The sequence below is a fragment of the Ranitomeya variabilis genome, chromosome 2, assembly GCF_051348905.1.
Source record: "Ranitomeya variabilis isolate aRanVar5 chromosome 2, aRanVar5.hap1, whole genome shotgun sequence".
Classification (NCBI taxonomy): Eukaryota; Metazoa; Chordata; class Amphibia; order Anura; family Dendrobatidae; genus Ranitomeya; species Ranitomeya variabilis.
The window spans coordinates 298,441,523-298,462,345 of NC_135233.1; the positions used below are offsets into that span (position 1 = coordinate 298,441,523).

General features: G+C 46.5%; 1 protein-coding gene across 1 annotated transcript; it reads right to left on the reverse strand.

The window, feature by feature from the left end:
- Positions 1–312: 312 nt before the first annotated feature.
- Positions 313–20,383, reverse strand: RAB39B (RAB39B, member RAS oncogene family). Its single transcript, XM_077285131.1, has 2 exons — positions 19,405–20,383; positions 313–4,552 (listed from the first exon to the last, which is right to left on the reverse strand). The coding sequence occupies exons 1-2, from the start codon at positions 19,617–19,619 to the stop codon at positions 4,126–4,128; spliced, it is 642 nt and encodes a 213-aa protein (XP_077141246.1). The 5' UTR covers positions 19,620–20,383; the 3' UTR covers positions 313–4,125.
- Between the last annotated feature and the right edge of the window lie 440 nt (positions 20,384–20,823).

Below are 20,823 nucleotides of genomic sequence, written 5' to 3' on the forward strand. Positions count from 1 at the left end.
TTACTTGCGTTTTGTTGTTTGTTTTTTTTAAATACTCAGCGTCAAAAAATTCACCCTGGAAACTTAGCCTGTGTTTTCAGGAGATCTTGCAGCAGAATGCCTGTGTCTCCCTGTAGCGCCTCCTCCTTCCTCCATAGAATTTTAAAAGCACCAACTGTTCTCTCCTATTTTCTCAGTAAAGGGAAGTCTGGCTCGGGCCCATTGTATTGCATTGTTGTGTGCAGTAAGTATGCATCTGATGAGGTGTAATCTGTGCTATCACCAACCAGACTCTTCCGGTTTATAGGTTTTGGGACATGAAATAAACACAGAGACTTGTTACGAGTTTTATCAGTTCACATATTACCAGTAGTTTGTTCTAGGTACAAGCATGTTTTGTCATTCACATACAGCTAGATAGCATATGTTCACATTTACAGTGCAAAAACAGAAAGCAAGGGAGTGTACATTTTTATATCCTGGAGATTCTGAGGAACGCAAAACCAACATGCAGATTTGACATTTTAGAATGTAAGCTCTTTATTTATAGAAATGTATAGAACTTGTCTTATTATTTCTAGAAAATAACTAAGAAAGATGGAAATCCTTATATTTATTCTCATAAGATACGAGTCATTAAGAGGGACGAGATATGTGTTCAGAAACATTAGTCTATTAAGAAGATATATATATTAAAACTCAGTTTTAATCATGAGTCCAGAGCAATGAATCATGTTGTCTCACAATGGGACAACACATGTCCTACCATTCCACGTGGACATACAAGTTCTCCGGCTTAGATACCCCCATCTATGCGCCAAGAAGACGCAGGTGGTCACTGACTTACATGGTGGACTATTCAGGTGAATGGCCACCACATTATCCTAGGTTTCCCCTGCAGAAAAATGGCAAGTCTATATTGGCCCATACTAAAGGGGTTGTCGGATGAGACGCCGCCTATGAAACGCACCTCATTAATATGGTCCATGTCAGAGCTGGGCTGAGGCCTTTGCCGATGTAACAGATTTTACAGCTACAGTACAGCTATACGGCGTAAGCTTCTAAGAAATGTAGTATTACCGCAATGGTTGGTTTGGTCACTGCCACATCAATGTGTTGCCCCTAAATAGTTGGCTAGCTTTCCTCTAGGTTCCTCAAGAAAATCATTTTATAGGGTGCTAGGTAAAGCTGTTTGGTCGTAATGACAGTTTTAAAATGTTTAAAGAGAATCTGTTAGCACACAATGACTGTTCAAACCAAGCACCTTCCCACCTACTTGTTTTCCATCAATCTCTACCCTTTTCTGGCTCTTGCTAGACCTGTCAATCAAGGAAGAGGAGGGAGGAGATAGATGGAAGACTACTAGTTGGGAAAGTGCAACTCAACTGTTTGGCCCCGCCATGATGCACCGAGCGTCTGTGCTTGGTTTGAACAGTCATGTTGTGCTGACAGAATTCCTTTAAACACATGAGCCTGTACAATGAACATAAAGGTCTAACCTTCTTCACGTGGCTTCATCGGTGGCCGGATCTTCAAGTCTCTCCATGCCTTTACACAGGCACACACCAAATGTGAAAATGAAGTTCAGAGGCCACGGGCCCTGATGTTTTTACATTTTATATTAACTTTCATAACAAGGAGTAAGCCGATCAAGGGCAAATTCACACAGCTTTTAACAAAAAAAAAGATATTTTTTTTCTCCCCCAAAAGCAAGATGGATGTTGGCTAGAAAAAAAAGTATGAAAATATAAACTGCAATACAAACACTAAGTGTTTTTTTTTTTGTGTGTCACTACAAAATGACTGTTCAAACTAAGCACAGGCACTTGGTGCATCCAAACAGCTTGGTGCACCCTCCCACCTACTTGTTTTCCATCTATATCTGCCCCCCTCTATTTTGATTGACAGCTCTGGCTCTATAGGAGACAAAGGAGGGCAAAGATAGGTGGAAAATAAGTATGGTAGGTGAGAAGGTGCACTTAACTGACCATGCTAAGGATGCACTGAGCTCGGTTTGAACAGTCATTTTGTGCTGAGACTTCTTTTAAGTAACTTTTTTTAATGTATTTTCTACAGACTTCTGTATAAGGGGGAGAGAGCCTGGCCAAAAAAAGGCATGAAATTCCCGGCATTTTTTGTTTTTTTATAATCACTGAAAAAATGGCCCCTTCTGAATGGAATTAGCATGTCCTTATCCAGGCTTTCCATATTAATCTACAAAATTGGGGTTGGATTCTACAAGAGCGAAGAAGGTGAACAATTCATGAAGGAAATGGCATCCTTCTGGCAGATGTTCATGGGTATGTGAGATTATAGAGAAGGGAACATATATTTTATGGGAAAAGGAGCCCGAAAACTGCAGGTTGAATGCACTCTAGCACCCCGACATCTCTCAATTGAAACTGCAGGTTCCAATTTTTAATCATACTTCATATTTGTGTGCATTAAAAACATAATTTAGGACTACTGATAATAATGGCTAAACCTATACCGCATGGGTATAGTACTGCACTTACAATAACTGATGTGTCCCGCATGAAATCCAATAGAAGCGCCTACAACTGGCTCGCCACTGGCATGACCGAGTCTTAGCATGGTGGGAAGGGGCCGCTAACAATCAGGCATCACAATACTATTATTAAGAGGGTTGTACGGGATTAAATAGTTCCCTATAGGCATGTAGCTGTAGACATTAACATCATCCGCTTAGCTCTAGCACTTCCTCTCTGATGCTGCTCCTCCCAGTCTTTATTGACAGGCTGCAGCGGTGAGGTCAGGACTACATCACACTTGACTACTGCAGCCAATCACGGGGCTTAGCATTGATATTAATGCAGTTACCAAAGACTGTTTGGGATCTTTAAAGGAGTTTTCCAGAATAAAATTATATATATATATATATATATATATATATATATATATATATATAAATAAATAAATAAATAATCAGCTTACAAAAAAAAAAAAAATGTTCACGTCTTTTGGATGCAGTTTAGCCCTTCTTTTTTATGTCAGGGAGCTGAGCTGCCCATGTATATGATGGAAAAGAATCAGATTCCTAATCCTGGACTGCCACTTTACGCCATGAAGAAGAACTCTGCCCGGTTGTTGGATCTCACAGGTTCGGGTTTATTACAGCTTGTAAATGGATAATTCTACACTATACAGCCAGCAATGTTTTCTGCGTGTAACGAACACGTGAAAGTATTGAACAATACCTGGTCTCAAGGCAGTATTGGTATTTTAAGCAAACACTGAGAAAAGGCCAAAAAGTTAATTTGCTCCTTTATCTTGTTACCTTGTAATCTGAATGTAGTTTGTATTGCCATAACGGTAAATGGGGATTTAATCTATTGCTTAGATTACATTATTTTCTTTTGAAATAGTGCAAATTATGATAATATTTGGTCTGATTACACAATTTACTCTACAAAGTAAGAACTATTTAGCGCTCAATCACCAATGCACCTTACATGGTACCTAATGTCAAGTTCCATTTTTGAAAGATCAGGACGAGCAGCCATAAATTACCAACTTACTAGGAGGCTGGCGCCATAGAATAGCTTGGAAATGCAAGTTGGTAGCCATTGTATTATTTCGGTTGCCTCCGCCAGGTGTGAGTAACGAACGCTTTAAGACCACTGAACTAGTTAAGGTAAAAAAAAAAAAAATTAGAATTTTTTTTTTTTTCATTAGAAGCCATAAAATAACTTTTCAATGTCTCCCGTTTCCAATGTACGGTAAATAATAGGGTTGCCTCTTCTATAACTATATATAATGACCATTACACTGTGGTATTAACTCACGGCATAAAACTACCAACATTAAACTACACAGAATTTATCAAATGAATTAGGATGTTTCTGAAATTCTTGGTATCATTGATTTATGAATCCCAACTCCTAAACATAGACATGCACACTTGGCCCTTGCCAGAGATGTAAGAGCTTCCTTAAGTTTGAGATGTGGTTACGGATTTTACAAACTATTATTTTTTTACAATTTTTTTTTCTTCCACAATCCAACCTCCCTTCGCTCTATAGTACCATCAGCAAATTTCAGGGAACCCTTTCTCTCTCAGATTGGTTTACGGCTGTTATTTTATTAGAGTTCACAATGGCGACCTTGATATTAACTTCTACCGCTTTAGCAAAGGCACCGCCTGTCTGATTTAATTACCTCTTCGGAGGAGTGCACTACGTTTGGGACAAACCCACTTTTTACCCCCTCCCAGCCTTCTTGGATATTTATCTCTCCCTTTCTGACAAGCTCATATATATCGCGAGTCAGGTCGGTGAAGGCTTTCTCTACGTTGATGGCATCTCGGGCTGAGGTTTCTATATATCTCATGCCGTAGGCAGTGGCCAGTTTCTCTGCCTCGTGTCTTGTCACTTGCCGTTGTGTATCTAGGTCACATTTGTGGCCCACGAGGACAAAAACAATCTGGTAGGGCTGCACGTGAGCTTTAGCCTCTTCCAACCATTCGTGGACATTCTGGAAGGAGCGGCGGTTGGTGATGTCAAATAGCAGGAGCCCTCCAACAGAATTCCTGTAGTAGGCACGTGTGATGGACCTGAAAGGAAACAGAACACCGTTTTAATAAAAAAGAAAAGGTAATAAAAAAATAATAATTTTACAATATTAAAAAGGGGACAACCCCTCTAAGTTTCCACCCTAGCTGAAGCTTGTTGGAAAACAACAATCTTCCATGTACTTGCCGTCCCCAGGTCCACATGTGAGTTTCTGCCTAGCAATGGCAGCGGCGCTGACATCACTTTGATAGTGTGGCAGCCAATCAGCAGCTCAGCCAGTGTAGACAGAACGCCTCCTTCAGAGCAGATGAGCTCTCGTCGATAGGTGGCCGTGCTGTCAAGGTAACATCAGCGTTGCAGCCAATGCCAGTCACTGGAAATCAGTGGCAGACTCCAGCCAGTGGACCCAGGGAAGGGGAGTACAGCACGGTCTGTTTTATAACAACTGCAGGCAAGGCGGACACTTAATTTGAAAGGGAACAACCCCTTTAATGCTTTCACTTCTATGTCACGATGTGACACGACCCAACAGGGGGTTAGTCAGCGGATGCGCAACACACACACAACGGGATGGAAATGGGGAGAGGAAGGCCGTACTGATAGGGAAATGTGGAATGGTCACCACCTGCGCTAAAACCTGAGCCTGTCTCTGCACTCCCCTAACGCCCTATGTGGGTCCTTCCCCCACCGCCGTCAGGAACCTCATCCCTGACACCTAGCACTGCCCTGGCCGGCAAGAGGCGCTGGCCTCACCACAGCAGATAGTACCACACAGCGGACAGTGACAAACGCGAACAGGCCAAGGAATAAACAAAACACTTAGCTTCCAGACACCGCTGCCAAGCTCCACACCTCAGATGACACAGAAACAGGACTCCAAACACCAGAAGTAGCTGACACCAGAGAGCTGCAACTGCACGGCTGGTCTCCAGAGAAACTATCACCAACAGTCAGCTCATGCATCAGGTGACCATTTAAAGGATGGTGGGAGTGGTCACCATCCACATCAGCTGACCTAGCAATTCTGCAGTTCCAGCAGATTGACAGCAGGGAAAAACGCCTCGATCCACGAGTTCAGTTCATCTCTGCAGTCACCTGATACTCAGCTTTACGGCAAACGCAGCCCAAAGGAAATGGCAATAACGTAGGCTCCGGAGGCACCACAAATCTTCAGAGCGCTGACCTGTGGAATGTGTTGTGTACGTTCATAACTGGGATGTTAACTCCAGCTGGAAAGTCCCCAGGCTGAGAATGGCCGACACCCAAAACGGCCTGATTACCCTAGAACTCCAGGTCCCAGAAGCATACTTCCACCTGATGTTTTTGGTGGACACCAATATGTACACATTCACACACAGGTCCGGACCTGAATGTTTATTTCCATGCATGCATTTGCCACAGCATTTGCCACAGGATGGTGAACTCTTTGAGGAACCGACAGCAGAGGTGCCCCCCTGTGTCGCCAAACTCTTACCCTCACTACACACAGGGAACCATCACCCTCCACTGACCCCTCCTAAGAGGACTCAGACTCAGGGTTTACTTGTGGTGAGGGTTGAGTCTTGCACCTACTCCCTGGCAGCACCTTCGCTGCCCCCACTGGAGAAGAAGGGGTAGGTTTGAGAAAGACGGCAGAGACAGTAGCTCCTGGGCAGCAGTCCTTACATGACTGGTCCCAGCTGTCTACTTCCCTGGACCGCCAATTTATGACCGGATTGTGTTTCTTCAACCAAGCGAGGCCTAAGACAATGAGAGTTGGCATACCGTCCAAGATGTAGCATGACAGGGACTCTTCATGACGAGTCCCTATACGCAGGTTTATATTATCTACGACTTGGGTCACCCTCCCCTGGCAGAGTAGGACAGAGTCAACTACCTGAACGCTAAGAGGTCTCGCCAGCGTCCTACCCATTAGACCATGGGTCTGGACAAAGCGAGAATCCACCAAATTGACTTCCGCTTTACTATGCACAAGCACCGGAACGGTCTCAATTACCCCCCCTTCCCCAACTACTTCAGCAGGAATGGTACACTGATACAAAGATGGAGGATATATACACACCTTGGTCGCCTCCCTCCACACGACCAGGGGGATGCGGCTTTTGAGATGGTGAACATACTTTTGCGCGAGCTTGGCAGACATTGATGTAATGACCAGTAAGTTCACAGTAGAAACATGCCCCCATACCACAGCGAAACACAGGCAACCCTGTTTGAGAAGACACTTCTCCCACCTGCATAGGTTCGTCCTTCTGCACCGGTGTGTCCTCCTCCCTAGAAAGAACAACAGGGGGCAGATTCGGTGTATGTCTCTCCCTGAGGTGACCATCGACCCGGATAGAAAGGGCCATGGTGGCCTCCAACTGCCCAGGAGTAGCGTACTGCACCAGAGTATCCTGTAGCCTAGGTGACAGACTCTGACAAAAATGACTCCTAAGAGCAGGGTTCCACTGCGTATCAGTGGCCCACGTCCTAAACTCTGAGCAGTACTCCTCAGCTGGCCTGCCCCCTTGCTTGATTTTACGGAGTCTAGACTCAGCCAGGGAGATGCCATCAGGATCTCCATACACTAGCGCCAATGCCTTAAAAAACTTGTCCACAGATCGTAGATATGGTGAATCAATCGGCAGGGAGAAGGCCCAGGATTGGGGATCACCTTTGAGAAGGGAGACTATAATCCCCACACACTGTTCCACTCCTGAAAAAAACAAAAATGTATCTCTCCCTCCAGAGAACCTGTCAGGGAGACATATCTTGGGTTCTGGTTGAACCTGCACATGAGCCGAGACCCAGACACCTGCTGAAGCTGCAGCATAAACAGACACCGCAGCTCCTCATCATTGAGGGTCTGGATCAGCTCGGCAAAAGCCTGGGCTTGAGCCATAGGTTCACAGGAAGAAATATGGGTTGGTGATAATGTCACGATGTGACACGACCCAACAGGGGTCGATCAGCGAACCGCGCAACACACACACAGGGATGGAGGATCCTACTGATCGGGAAATGGGGGATGGTCACCACCTGAGCTTCAACCTGAGCCTGTACCTGCACTCCCCTAACGCCCTAAGTGGGTAATTCCCCCCCACCACCGTCAGGAACCTCGTCCCTCGCCGACACCTAGCTCTGCCCTGGCTAGTGCACTGGCTGACAAGGGGCGCCTCATCTCTGCAGGCAGTACCACACGGGACAGTGACAAACCCGAACGGGACAAGGAATAAACACAACACTTAGCTTCCAGACACTGCTGCCAAGCTCCATACCGCAGATGACACCAGAGAGCTGCAACTGCACGGCTGGTCTCCATAGAGAAACAGTCAGTTGATGTATCAGGTGACCATTTAAAGGATGGTGCGAGTGGTCACCACCCATATCAGCTGACCCAGCAACTGCAGTTACTGCAGATTGCCAGTGGGGAAAAATTGACATTAACTCTCGCTGATCCTGGAAGGAAAAAGCTAAATATAAAAAAGTCATTTAGCCATAGTGGTTTCCTCCTATTTCTAGGATATATATTGGGCACAGGTCCTGTTCAGGATGCTTATATAATAGTTTCCCTTTTGCTTTGTGTACTTTTATTTCTCAGGTCATTGCCCCAGTTTATGGCACTAAGATCACTCCTCAGACAATGGAAATTTGCCTTTCTGAAGTTTAGAGTCCTTATAGCCCCTTTACTAAACATCTGATTAAAGGATACATGAAAACGTATTATTTTGTGATCACAATTACTCAAGTGAGCCCCAACCCATGTATTTGATATGTGGCCCGGCCTACTGGTCAATATCAGCTCTAGAAGTTTCCCCCCATCTTATTGGGTCCTGAACCAGTTGTGAAAGGTAATCGTCTTTCATTGTTGTCAAACGCCTGTTTTCTTTGCTGGACTTGCAGGTTTCTGCCCCCAATTTATGTCAGGGTAGTTGAAATCCCCCATAATGACTTCTCCCTGATTCGCTGCCTCATCTATTTGCTTTATGAGTATACTTTCTTCTTCCATTATATTTGGAGACATAACAAACCCTTCTCAATATTTTATTATCCTTTGACTGATTGTCCCTAACACCCACCTTTTTGACATCCCTTGCACATGTGGTTTCCCTTATTCTCTATTAACCTTTACCTTTCTGTTTGGAGAGTTAAAAGGGTAAGTGTGAAGGGAAAGTGAGGTGAGCCGACGGGACCGGGGGCCCCATTTTGCATATTAATCTAGGGTGCCAACCTCCGCAGCATGGTAGGGACAATCCAATCAGGGAGAGTGGAGGGCGAGCCAGAATAGGCTTTCATTTTCGACCTCTGCCCTTGAATTTTGCAACTTATGTCTGGGTATCCTATTGTTTTTTTGTTTTTTGTTTCTTGGTTTGAATTTGATTGTATTTGTTTAAATTGGGCTCCTGAGGAGGAGAAGGTTGATTTTTGGTATTATAACCTGTAAGGACCTCCTTGGTTTCACTGTGGTTTTTTTTTTTTTTTACTTACACCCCTTTGTCTTTTCCTAATCACCGCGGCATTATCATTCCTTGCATTTCGGGATATTTGTAATTGACTGGTTGCAAACAACATCTATCTAGGGATTGCCAGGTTGCATCCAGGGTGAGCCGTCGGTAAGTGGGGCGCCACATTGCGAACAAGCTAGGGTGCCAACCTCCACTGTTATGAAGGGCACATCAGGGTCCGGTAGGGCCATTTAGGGTTTTTTGTGTATATTATTAAAAGAATCAAATTATTGGATCTGCGGGCTGCAGGCAATTGTGGTATTTGTCTTTAATTCTTAAATGGTTGAAATAAAAATTTGATTTTAGGTATTAGTATGAAGGATACCGTGGTCGATTTGTCCGAGAAGATCCTGACGTGACGCTCATTTAACTTCTGGCACCTTCTCAGGGCTTCCTAGACTGCTCAGAGTTCCCTGTGGTTTGAGGAACTGTTGCGTACAGATGTGGGCCATGTCCCCTGGAGGTAACGTCCTTCTATGTGAGCTCCCCAGCCGCTGAGGCTTGCGTCCTTAGTGATGTTTATGCACGGGGACACTCTCCAGGGTCTTCCTTCTTTGATGTTTGCTATACTGGTCCACCAAGACAGAGACTGTTTTACTTTTCCAGATAGCAACATCATGTCTAACGAAGCTTTCTTGCCATCCCATGCTGAAAGGACCTCCCGTTGTAGGATTCTTGAATGGAACTGACACCATTGGATACTGGGAATACATGAAGTCATTAGACCTAGAAGCCTCATGGCTTTCCTGATAGATATGTATTTTCGCGTTTGCAGCGCTTGAGCCTCTTGTTTGTTTGTTGTTTTTGTGTTGGAAGGAATGAGTACTCCTGGTTGGGGTCTAGAAGTACCCCCAGAAATGTATTTTCCTTTTCTGGCATGAGACTTGATTTTTTCAAATTTATTACCCACCCCAGCCTCTGGAGGAGTGACGTGGTTGCTGTTAAAGACTTTTCCATCTGTTGTGGTGAGTCTGCCACCAGCAGAAAGTCATCCGGGTACTGGATGATGAGAATGTCCTTTTCTCTCAAAAAGGCCATAACCTTTGCCATGAGTTTTGTGAATATACGTGGAGCTGAGGAGAAACCGAATGGCAGGCACCGGAAATGGAAATGATGTATTCTCCCCTGGTCTTTTATTGCAAACCTGAGGTACTTTTGATGTGAGGCGTGGATGGGTACATGGTAATAAGAACTTTGGAGATCTAGCGTGCTCATTACTGAGTCTTTCCTTATCAGTGGTACGATTGACCTGAGTGACTCCATTTTTAACCGCTTTTGTAAGCTACCCACTGGTTTAAAGGCTTTAGCTTTATTATTGTTTGGTATTCCCCTCCTGGTTTTTTTTATGGAAAACAAACTGGAATAATGTCCATGGAACTGTTGGGAACGGGGCACCTGAACTATGACCTGCTGTTCTGTAAGCTCTTGTATATCCTTTAAAATCCTTTGATGGACCTCTGGAGACTGGGTACTTGTTAGGCAGTATCTTTTGGGAGGTACCTGGATGAACTCTATCCTGTACCCCTGAGCAACCGTCTGCAGGATCCAAGGATTTTTGGTGATCTCCTGCCAACCTTTCAGGAAGTATAGCAGTCTTCCCCAGATTTCTCTGGCGTCATTCTGGGCCTGGTCTTGACCCCTGTTCTCGAAAGGAACCTCTACCCCTGCCACCTTTGGGGTAGCTCCATCTGACAGACTTCCCTTTTCCTTTATAGTCCTGCCTAGGGTGGGAGCGAGTCCTCCGAAAGGACGGCATTTTCCTTGGTTTTTCTTCGGGAGAGCCTTTCTTTTTATCCGATGCTTTCTCAAGCAACTCATCTAAAACTGGTCCAAATACGTGTAGGCCTGAGAATGGTATTGAGCAGAGTCTGATAAGGCGTTATTTCTGGCTGCAAAACGGACTGACTCTGCTGATGCATCTGCCATAAAGTCAGTCGCCATCCTTAGTAATGGTAGTGATTTCAGGATTTCCTCCCTGGGAGCCCTGTCTTTAATGCTTATCCCAGTCTTTTATAACTTATCTATATCTACCCAGAGACTCAGATCTGGCTATTGAGGTGGCCGCTATGTTTGCCTTCTTAATGGCTGCAGATGATTCCTAGGCTTTCTTAAGGAGGTCTTCCGATCTTTTGTCCATCGGATGTTTTAGGCCAGATGAGTCCTCAAAGGGGATGGCTAGAGACCCTGGCCACAGGAATGTCAATCTTTGGAACGGACTCCCATATCTCCATATATTAGTCTCTTCTGGATCAAAAGGAAGACGGTATTTAAAGTCACTTGGGACTACTAGCTTCTTTCCTACATCTTCCCATTCTTCCAGTATCATTGCGGTTATGTGGTTATTAACTGGAAACACTCTATTCCTATGAACTCTCAGGCCGCCAAACATTTCATCTTGTATTGACAATGGTTCCGTGGAGTCTTCCTCCTTCATGATACTCCTAACAGCCTGTAGGAGCATGTCTGTATTTTCAGACGAAAATAGGCATCTCTTCCGGAAGTAATACTGAAGAACTCTCGCCGTCCCCAGAGTCCAGATCGGAATACCCAGATATCTCTCCCTCCTCTGAACTTGGATCCATGTCCCATCTGGGTCTCTTAGGACAGGGAGATTGGGAAGGCACTAATGCTGAGACAGTAGCCTGAACCTCATCCCTGATCATGGTCCTTATATTGGTCAGTAAGGAGGTCTGCTCATCCTTAAGCAGTTTAGCAACACATGCTTCACATAGCTTCTTCTCATGACTCTCTGGGAGTCTGGCAGTACATAATGGACATCTGCTAGCCTTCTTCTTGGGAGTTGAAGTAGACCGTTTAGGCATGTCTTTGTCCTTAAAAAATAATGTAGAAAGAAGGGCCTGTAGCTATTGGATCTAAAGCCCAGATAAGTGACCATTACTACATTTACCCACATGGTCCGTGGATAGCTCTAAGGACTGGACGTCAGGACGGCTAGCACCCTCCATCTTGCCAAGTCAGATGTGCTGTCAGTTGTCCGTCTTTAAGTAGTCTGTCTTACCCAGCTTCAAGATATCTGATTCGTCCTCCTTCCGAGCTCAGCTGCTGTCAATCTTGGTGTTTGCAGGTACTCAGCCGGACTGCGCATGTGCCATCTGGAACGCACGCCGACCACCCAATACTCACCTGCGCCTGGCACCATGTTCTTCCTGGTGATCCTGAACACTCCCCCAGGTACTGGCCCATACGGAGCTTCAGAAGGCATGACCCCGGATAACGTCACCGGCACGCCGTAAGTCCAGGAAAACGCCGGCCGGTGATTCAGCCTCTCCAGCCCGCACCCGGTATTCTGAGGCATCGCTTGGAAAACTGATTGACAGGTTGGTCACACTTGTCAAACATAGTGTTTGACAAGTGTGACCAACTTTTTTTTACTATTGATGCTGCCTATGCAGCATCAAAGTAAAAAGATATAATGTTAAAAATAATTAAAAAAAATAAAAAATCGTGATATTCTCACCTTCCGGCGGCCCCAGGAGCCTTCCCGCTCCTCGCGATGCTCTCATTCCCAGTAATGCCTCGCAGCAATGACTCCAGATGACGCAACATCACGCGAGACCGCTACGTCATCACAGGTCATTGTCGCAAGGCATTACTGGGAACGGGAGCATCGCGAGCAGCAGGAAGGTGAGAACATCATGATTTTTTATCTTAATTCTTTTTTTTTTTTTACAGGTGTATGGTTCCCAGGGCCTGGAGGAGAGTCTCCTCCACCCTGGGTACCAACCGCACATGATCTCTTACTTCCCGCATGGTGGGCATAGCCCCATTTTTCCAAAATGAGATTCCACCGCAGGAAAAAAGCATGTGCACAAAAAATGCGGAATGTATTAAAAATGATGACATGCTTATTTAAGCTTTTTTTTTTAGCATTTTTTCAGAGGAAAACGACCGAAAAAACGCTAAAAAAAACCCTAAAAATCCTGAGCATGTGTACATAGCCTTATAATGCACTAAATAACTACACAAATAAGTAGACCATATGCTGTTGTAAAATAATAATATAGATAATTATATCTTGAAGCAATTATACAATGAAGATCTATTATAAATGGAGCTATTATAGGATATTGGAAAGTGCCAGAGAATTGGATATGCAAGTGCACTATAGCCTATCCTTCCCACTAGAAAGCGGTCTCCTTTAAAACCATACCCTTGCTACAATGTCACTATGTGTAGCTGATGAGGCCATATACAGGGATATACAGAAGTTTTTTTTACCTGGGTGGCGGTGATAAAGTGAATCCTGTGGGTGCTTATGCTGAGCAAGGGACGGTGTGGCAGAGCTGTGCTTCCTACAACACCCGACAGGCGCCGTTTCGCTGCTCGCTTCTTCCAGGGGCGTGGGATTTGGCCCTGTCTTTTTTAATTGTATTTTTCATTGTTTTATTATTTATTTAATAAAAATTATTTTTATTCTTAGAATTTTGGAGTTGGAATCGCTTCTTGTCTAGTGGGAATTTACCACAATAGACTATTTTGATATATCCATCATGGTTGACCTGAAAGGGTTTCAGATGTTTTCTATAGGCTAATTAAAAAGATTAAAAATATTGGTTACTATTCCAAACTAGCACATTGTTAATGGTCGGTCTGCACATACACATTGTCATTACTTACATCAATATATAAAAATGTCAATATCAACAATTTCCCGTTTGTTTACTCCCTTAGCTTACTTTTAGCAAATAAATGCTATTAATGCCTCTATTTTTAATGCTTTCCTAATCTGCAGCATTTTTTCTGACACTGGCCTAAAACCACAGCACCGTAAAATATAAATATACATATTTACACACATACATACACACATATTTTCAAAGTAGATATATTTCTAAAGGTGCTATTGACATGAAATTCTTCAGCAGATGTGGGTAACAAACCATCCAATTCACACAGGGAAAGAAATCAAACCATAGATGTCCAGAACTTATTTTTTTGTGTAATCATGAGAAATAACAGGTAAAAGTATTGAGAGGTGCAAAAAGCCATGGAAAGTCATGACACCAGCTGAAATCTGTAAGTAAGCAGAAAGCAATCCTGCCACTTAGTGAAAAATATCAGTTGATTCAACTGAGGCCCTATAAAAAGGTGTCTCATCACTAAGGTGCCACACAAGAAACATCTCATGATGGGTAAAACCAGTGAGTTGTCTCAAGACCTTTACAACCTTATTGTTGCAAAACAGACTGATGGCATTGGTTACAGAAGAATTTGTAAACTAATGAAGGTTACAGTGAGCACTGTTGGGGGCCATAACCCAGGAGAGTAAAGAACATCACTTCACCATAAACTGGCCATGACCAGGTGCTCCTGCAAGATTTCATACAGAGGTGTGAAAAGAATTATCATAAAGGATATCCAAGAGCCAAGGACCACATGTGGAGAGCTACAGAAAGACCTGGAATCAGCAGGTAGAATTGTTTCAAAGAAAACTATAAGTAATGCACTCAACCTCCATGGCCTGTATGCTCTCTCACCATGCTCCACTCCATTGCTGAATAAAAAGCATGTTCAAGCATGTTTAAAGTTTGCTCAGCAACATTTAGACAAGCCTGTTAAATACTGGGAGAATATAGTCTGGTCAGGTGAAAACAAAATTGAACTCTTTGGGTGCCATAATACACACCATGTTTGGAGGCCAAAATGCACTGAATATCACCCCCAAAACACCATACTAATAGTGAAGTTTGGAGGTGGGAACATCATGGTGTGGGGAGGTTTTTCAGCATACGGAACTGGCAACCTTTATGTTATTGAAGGAAGGATGAATGGACAAATGTACTGAGATTCTTTATAAAAATCTGCCATCTACAAGGATTATGAAGACGAAACAAGGGGTAACATTTCAGCAAGAAAACACACAGCCAAGGAAGCTCTCAATTGGTTTCAGAGAAAGAAAATAAAGCTGCTAGAATGGCCGAGCCAATCACCTGGCCTCAATCCAAAAGGTCATTTTTTGGAAAGAACTAAAGCTCAGAGATCATAGAAGGAGCCAATGGGAGCTTCAGGATGTGAAGAGTGTTTGTGTGGAAGACTGGGCCAAAATCACCCCTGAGAAATGCATGTGACTAGTTTCTCCATTACAGGAGGCGTCTTGAAGCTGGCATCACCAACAAAGGCTTTTGTATGAAGTATTAATTAAATTTCTGTAAGTGTGTACAATATGTGTCATTTCTCACTATTACACATAATTTATGGACATCTATTGTTTGATTTCTTAGCCTGTGCAGATTGGATGGTTTGTTGTTGACATCTGGAGAGAATCTCAGGTCAATAGCACCTTTAGAAATATATTTACTTAGAATATTGGTGACCTGATCAATACTTACCACATATAGTCATGCATAAGCCTAGTTTTTCAGCACATTTTTTGTGCTGAAAATGCACCCCTCGGCTTATACACGAGTCATTGTCCCAGAAAGATGGCAGGGGAGCAGCGGGTCACAGAGGCAGGAGCTGGTGGCTGCGGCTAAAGCCTGTGCCTGCTGCTAAAGAGAAATTAATATTCACTGCGCTGGCCGTGAATATTCATTTCTCTTATAGCGCGCAGTTACAGCCGCAGCTTCCAGAACACATCATACTTACCTTCCTACGCGCCCTCGCTGCATCTCGTTCTGGTCGGAGCCAGCAGCTCTTCCTGCCAAGCAATCACGTGTCCCACCACTCATTAAGGTAATGAATATTCACTCCACGCCTATGGGAGTGGAGAGAGGTGAATATGCATTACCTTAATGAGTGGTGACACGTGATCGCTCGGCCATAAGAGCTGCTGGCGCCGGAATGAGATGCAGCGAGGGCGCGCAGGGAAGGTAAGTAGGATGTGTTTTTATTTTTATAGGAACCATGGACACAGGGATAGGGGATAAGGAGCCATGCTTACAAGGACGGGGATAAAGAGTCATTCTTACAGGGACGGGGAGGCATGCATACAGGATAGGGATGAGGGGACAATGCATACCCGGCCTATACTCAAGTCAATAAGTTTTCCCAGTTTTTCATGGCAAATTTAGGTGCCTGGGCTTATACTTGGGTCGGCTTATACTCGAGTATATACTGTATCTCACCCGTTGTATACAAACACACTCTCCAATGCCAAACTGCTCATGTTGTGAAGCTGTCACCAACGGTCTCTTCTAGCTGCAGTGATAATGTCCTGTAACAGGTGACTAACCGCTGGACTAACCGCTGCAGCCAATCACAAGTTGCAGGAGGTGAATGTTTGCAATGTTAGGCTACTTTCACATTAGCGTCATGCACTGCACGTCGCAATGCGACGTTGCGGCGCACCGACGCATACTGTGGAAGCGCCGCACAACGGGGGCAGCGGATGCTGTTTTTCAACGCATCCGCTGCCCCATTGTGAGGTGTAGGGAGGAGGGGCCAGAGTTCCGGCAGCGCATGCGCGGTCGGAAATGCTGGACATGACGCACCAAAAAACGTTACAAGCAACGTTTTTTGGTGGCGACAGTCCGACGCAACACGACGCAACCGTCGCACGACGGTTGCGACGTGTGGCAATGTGTCGCTAATGCAAGTCAATGGAGAAAAAACGCATCCTGCAAGCACTTTTGCAGGATGCGTTTTTTCTACAAAACGACGCATAGCGACGTGCAGTGCACGACGCTAGTGTGAAAGTAGCCTAAAGGGTGAGCTGTGTGGATTATCCACAGCTATTTTGCTTGGCTACAGCATTTCCAATGCATTAGGTCCACAGTGGAAATACACCTGGGAACATTCCCAAAGACAACATTGCAGATGGTTTTGATTAAAAAGAGATAAAAAAAAAAATACATACCAATTTGCACACAGGTTTTATAGAAACCGTTTTAACGCTATAGCTCCAGATGGGCAGTGTTTGTGGCCCAGTAGGTGAATGTCCAGCAGATCACAGATCCGCCCACCATAGGGACCCATTGTAAAGTCTACACTTTTGCAGTGACCTTCTGTAAACATCGCTTTCCTACACAGTGAATTATACAGTATGAAGATGCAATCCGGCCAGACAGATGATAATAGAGCGCCCCTTTGGCCTCCATTTATGGTAACATTACAGCACTCAGTTTATTTTTTGGCTAAGTTCTCAAGCATAGTGTGCACTTAACCTTACAAACAGTATTTGCTGTCTCCATAAGTCTGCTCCATTCACACAGGGGACTTTGGGGCTCTTGTTCTTGGGGCTGACCCCCGGGATCATACATTTATCACCTATACACAGGTCGGTCGGAGCGGTCACTGCGATCTAAGCACAGTACATGTTCCATAGACTTGTGGGGCGGCCCGACAGCCAGTAATCTGGAGGCAGCACCTGGCTCTCACCACCACTACAAGCCCTATAGAGTCACTTGTTCTGTCCAGTGGATCTGACCATTTTCTGGTATCACATTTGTCGGGGTACCATACACCCATCTGAACGAGCTCTTTGTTACACCCTAACACACACATTCTACTGAGATGCGCAGAAACTGTACTGTGCCATACAACACGTTTCTCACTTGGGACCTGAGGCCAAGGCTTGGGCCACTCAGTGCCGCTGATAGACGGTGGCGATACATCTGAAGGGGTCACATCGTAACACCCACACTACCCCAACAAGCACGTCACTGGCAATCAGACTAGGTTGAAATTTTTGTGCCTTTGCTGTTGGGGCAGCGTAGGTGTCACAATGTGACCCCTTCAATTATGTAGTGCCACCATGTATCAGTGACACCAAGCCAACTTAAGTTGTGCGACAAAGTCACTGTGTAGCCCTAGCTTTATGGTGGTGCTCCATACGTCGCCATGTAGCCCTAGCCTCATGGTGGTGCTCCATACGTTGCCGTGTAGCCCTAGCTTTATGGTGGTGCTCCGTACATCACCGTGTAGCCTAGCCTTATGGTGGTGCTCCGTACATCACCGTGTAGCCTAGCCTTATGGTAGTGCTCCATACGTCGCCATGTAGCCCTAGCCTCATAGTGGTGCTCCATACGTTGCCGTGTAGCCCTAGCTTTATGGTGGTGCTCCGTACATCACCGTGTAGCCTAGCCTTATGGTGGTACTCCGTACATTGCCGTGTAGCCCTAGCCTTATGGTGGTGCTTCGTACATCACCGTGTAGCCTAGCCTTATGGTGGCGCTCCATACGTCGCCGTGTAGCATTAGCCTTATGGTGGTGCTCCATACGTCGCCGTGTAGCCTAGCCTTATGGTGGTGCTCCATACGTCGCTGTGAAGCCCTAGCCTTATGGTGGTGCTCCGAAGCCGTGTAGCCCAGCCTTATGGTGGTTCTCCAAATGTCGCCGTGTAGCCTAGCCTTATGGTGGTGCTCCGTACGTCGCCGTGTAGCCTAGCCTTATGGTGGTGCTCCATATGCCGCCGTGTAGCCTAGCCTTATGGTGGTGCTCCGTACGTCGCCGTGTAGCCTAGCCTTATGGTGGTGCTCCATACGTCGCCGTGTAGCCTAGCCTTATGGTGGTGCTCCGTACGTCGCCGTGTAGCCTAGCCTTATGGTGGTTCTCCATACGTCGCCGTGTAGCCTAGCCTTATGGTGGTGCTCCATATGTCGCCGTGTAGCCTAGCCTTATGGTGGTGCTCCATACGTCGCCGTGTAGCCTAGCCTTATGGTGGTGCTCCATACGTCGCTGTGAAGCCCTAGCCTTATGGTGGTGCTCCGAAGCCGTGTAGCCCAGCCTTATGGTGGTTCTCCATACGTCGCCGTGTAGCCTAGCCTTATGGTGGTGCTCCATATGTCGTCGTGTAGCCTAGCCTTATGGTGGTGCTCCGTACGTCGCCGTGTAGCCTAGCCTTATGGTGGTGCTTGATATGTCGCCGTGTAGCCTAGCCTTATGGTGGTGCTCCGTACGTCGCCGTGTAGCCTAGCCTTATGGTGGTGCTCCATATGTCGCCGTGTAGCCTAGCCTTATGCTGGTGCTCCATACGTCGCCGTGTAGCCTAGCCTTATGGTGGTGCTCCATACGTCGCTGTTTAGCCTAGCCTTATGGTGGCACTCAATACTTTGCCTTGTAAGCCTAGCCTTATGCTCCTGCTCCGTTCATTACTGTGTAGCCCTAGCCTTATGGCGGCGCTCTGTACGTCGCTAGCTGAATATGTTCGATTAAGTCCATAATATGACATGATATATTGGAGGCATAGCAGAATACAATAGGGCGCCATACCCCCTTATATAGGTCCTGTTCCAAGGCTGCGTTCACAAGCAATGGTCACACTGTGCCCACAAAGCGGCCAATCAGACTGGCCATGTGGCAAGAAAAAAAAACATGTATTTCCTTACGAAACTAAAGAGATTGTGTAAAGAGCAGGTATGAGAGAGGGGTCTGGGCACCGTATGCCCACTACAAGGATACGCAGCCTCAGAGTGTGCGGACCACCACTGACGTGACCTCCCCCTTACCTGAACCTCTCCTGGCCGGCTGTGTCCCAGATCTGCAACTTGATTCTCTTCCCTGGTTCGATCTCCACCAGCCGTGAAAAAAAATCCACTCCCACGGTGGGGTCAGACACCTGGGCAAAGCGGCCTTCTGTGAACCTCCGGATCAGGCACGACTTCCCCACCGTGGAGTCCCCAATCACAATCAGACGGAATTGGTACAACCAGATTGCTTCCATGATTGGCGGCCCGACAGCGGCTTCCTCCAGATGAAAGATTTCTTTCTTGCAGTGTTACAGAGGTCCTTGTGTGAGTCTGAGCCTTACTCCGAGGGTCCCCTCACAGCACTGGACGGGGGGCACCTTACATGCAGGACCTTTATGGCTCCCGACACTAAGAAGTGGCCTCAGGAACCGGACGACAAACCCCTGCGATCCGACAGTGGCCTGGGTGCAGCGGCGGCCTCCGCCTCCAGGGGGCGATGCAGCCAGGTGTCAGGTGAGCGGAGGGCAGGGATCAGTGGAGGGCAGGGATCAGTGGAGGGGTGTGATCGGCGCAGCCGTGATGGAAGGGCAGGCGGCAGACATCTTGCCGCTGAGGAGTATTATGCACAGGCCTGGGCTGGCGGGGCGGTGATCGCCGGCATATGAGGGGTTACCGCGGCGGGCGCGCACATTGCGCGGTGGCGGCTGCAGGGCGGTGCACCGGACAAAGCAGCGGAGCCGGGCGCCTACCTCGGAGTGATGGCCGCCGGGATCAGCACATGCACCGGCCGCGGAATGTCAGCTGAGGAGAACGCAGCTACTAACGGCCGAGGCTGGCGATGGCGGTGCCCGGGAGACAATGCAGGCCCGGGCCGCGGAGTGATGGAGAGCTGCTGCCCGCACCGAGCTGATGAAATGGCAGCAGCATCAGCACCAAACACTCTGACTCATCATTGGCATCAGCAGCTGCCGTAATCACCGCACTACGCGGGCAGCCGGCCCGGCCTCTACCGTACTGCTCCGAGCAGCCGCGCCCTCTGCCAGTCCGTCCGGCGCTCTCAGCCAATCAGCGCGGGGATAACTGAAGGCTAACGACAGAACATCATAGTACACGGCAGCCATTATTCCAGAGTCTCCCCTAGAGGCAGGACCCCCTTACAGGGCCCATACAGTCTACCTAGAGGCAGGACCCCCTTACAGGGGCCGGGCCCATACAGTCTACCTAGAGGCAGGATCCCCTTACAGGGGCCCATACAGATTCTCCCCTAGAGGCAGGAGCCCCCAGGTGTCTGATACATGACAGGACCCCTTACAGGGCCCATATAGAGTCTCCCCTAGAGGCAGGAGCCCCCAGGTGTCTGATACGTGGCAGGGGCCCATATAGAGTCTCCCCTAGAGGCAGGAGCCCCCAGGTGTCTGATACGTGGCAGGGGCCCATATAGAGTCTCCCCTAGAGGCA

Excerpts from the sequence above, each read along its gene's own strand:
- RAB39B (XM_077285131.1), bottom strand. The coding sequence starts at position 19,619 with ATGGAAGCAATCTGGTTGTACCAATTCCGTCTGATTGTGATTGGGGAC. Across the intron at positions 4,553-19,404 it reads GCCGGCCAGGAGAGGTTCAG|GTCCATCACACGTGCCTACT; the intron begins GTAAGGGGGAGG and ends GTTTCCTTTCAG.